This window comes from Saprolegnia diclina (assembly GCF_000281045.1).
Source record: "Saprolegnia diclina VS20 unplaced genomic scaffold supercont1.5, whole genome shotgun sequence".
NCBI lineage: Eukaryota > Oomycota > Saprolegniomycetes > Saprolegniales > Saprolegniaceae > Saprolegnia > Saprolegnia diclina.
This window is the reverse complement of record NW_008246072.1, coordinates 438,029-439,338: the sequence shown is the minus strand read 5'-3', so window position 1 is coordinate 439,338 and position 1,310 is coordinate 438,029. Positions and strand designations below refer to the sequence as shown.

At 58.2% G+C, this 1,310-nt stretch overlaps 1 protein-coding gene across 1 annotated transcript; it reads left to right on the top strand.

Annotated features, from left to right (window-relative positions):
* Positions 1 to 315: 315 nt before the first annotated feature.
* SDRG_02242 (hypothetical protein) lies at positions 316 to 1,141 on the top strand (the record flags this gene model as incomplete). Its single annotated transcript, XM_008607818.1, has 3 exons — positions 316 to 692; positions 768 to 1,078; positions 1,134 to 1,141. The coding sequence occupies 3 exons, from the start codon at positions 316 to 318 to the stop codon at positions 1,139 to 1,141; spliced, it is 696 nt and encodes a 231-aa protein (XP_008606040.1).
* Between the last annotated feature and the right edge of the window lie 169 nt (positions 1,142 to 1,310).

Sequence of the window (1,310 nt, the reverse complement as noted above, 5' to 3'; positions counted from 1 at the left end):
CTTTGGCATGAGTCGAATAGATGACGAGAACTCTAGTGACAGCGACAGCGATCGCGGCAGGCACTACTACAGCAACAACACCATATACCCGAGTGATATGGACTTTGACAACGCGTACGGACACGACGATAGTGACTACAGTGACGGTGATGACGATGATGACAATGGCACCTCTACCGCCAAGACTCCCGTGTCCAGGAAGCCGGCACCGATCCCAACGGTCAAGCAAATGTACGACGCCGCTTTCGCTGTCAACAACGACGCGTACGTCGCTGTCGTCATGAGGGTCTCTATCACCGTGGCGCTCTCTCGATAATGGGCGGCGTCTCGGACAACATCCGCGACATGATCACGTTTTTTGTGTCCACCAAGGTCCTCGACGTCGCGGTGTTTTCGTTGGGATCCTCCAATGCGGCGCTATTTGACCCTCGATGCCGTGTACCAGCGTCGGTCGCCGCGGCCTGCACCCGTGCCCGCCTCCAAACGTTTTTGGGCTGCGACCACGCCTTTGTGACAACCGTCGACTTGATCGATGTAGTGTTTTGGCCCAAGACGCACCGCGTGAACTTTCTCGGGTTTGAAGCCGCGACGTCCCTCGTGACGTCGTACGTTGCCGGTGACAGCACCGACTTGCTCGGGTTGAAGACACTGGACGACTTGGCGTCGGCGACGATCCACATGCTTGGCGACAAGTTGTGTGGACGGCACAATCTTCACGTAACTTCCGACAACTGGGCGTCACTCGGCGCATGCCTACTCACCACTAGAGACCTCAGCCTGGCGATGCTCTTGCTTTTGAGAACGACCGACACTCACTTTTGGACCATGCCCGCGGTCGTCTGCGATTGGTTCCGTGCGCTCGTGACGCGCTACGGGTGGCATGTAGTACTTCCGCCCTATCTGAACCTCATCGAGCGCACCGACGCCATGCACATGCGCTTGATGGCGAGTCTCGTCGAGGACAACAAGCTCTGTGTGCGACAGCGCCACGCAATCGTGCTACTCGACGCCGTACTTTGTTTGCTTTTGGAGCGCCACAGCTCGGTCAGCTACATTCCGTCCTACGGCAGTTTGGCTCGTAGATTTTTTGAGCGCAAAGAGATGCTGGCCAGACACATTCCGCATCTCGACAGCTTTGTGAACGACGCACTGCGCGTGTCCTTGTGCTTGGTCGACGAGTCCACGGACCCGCTCGTCGGTGGGATCGTGGCGACGCGCCTTCCGCCCCCAATTTTGGCGCTTGTCGAGAGCTTTTTGCCGCCGCGGTGGACACTCGTGCGTGCGTTGACGTGCGACACCCGGCTGCAGAG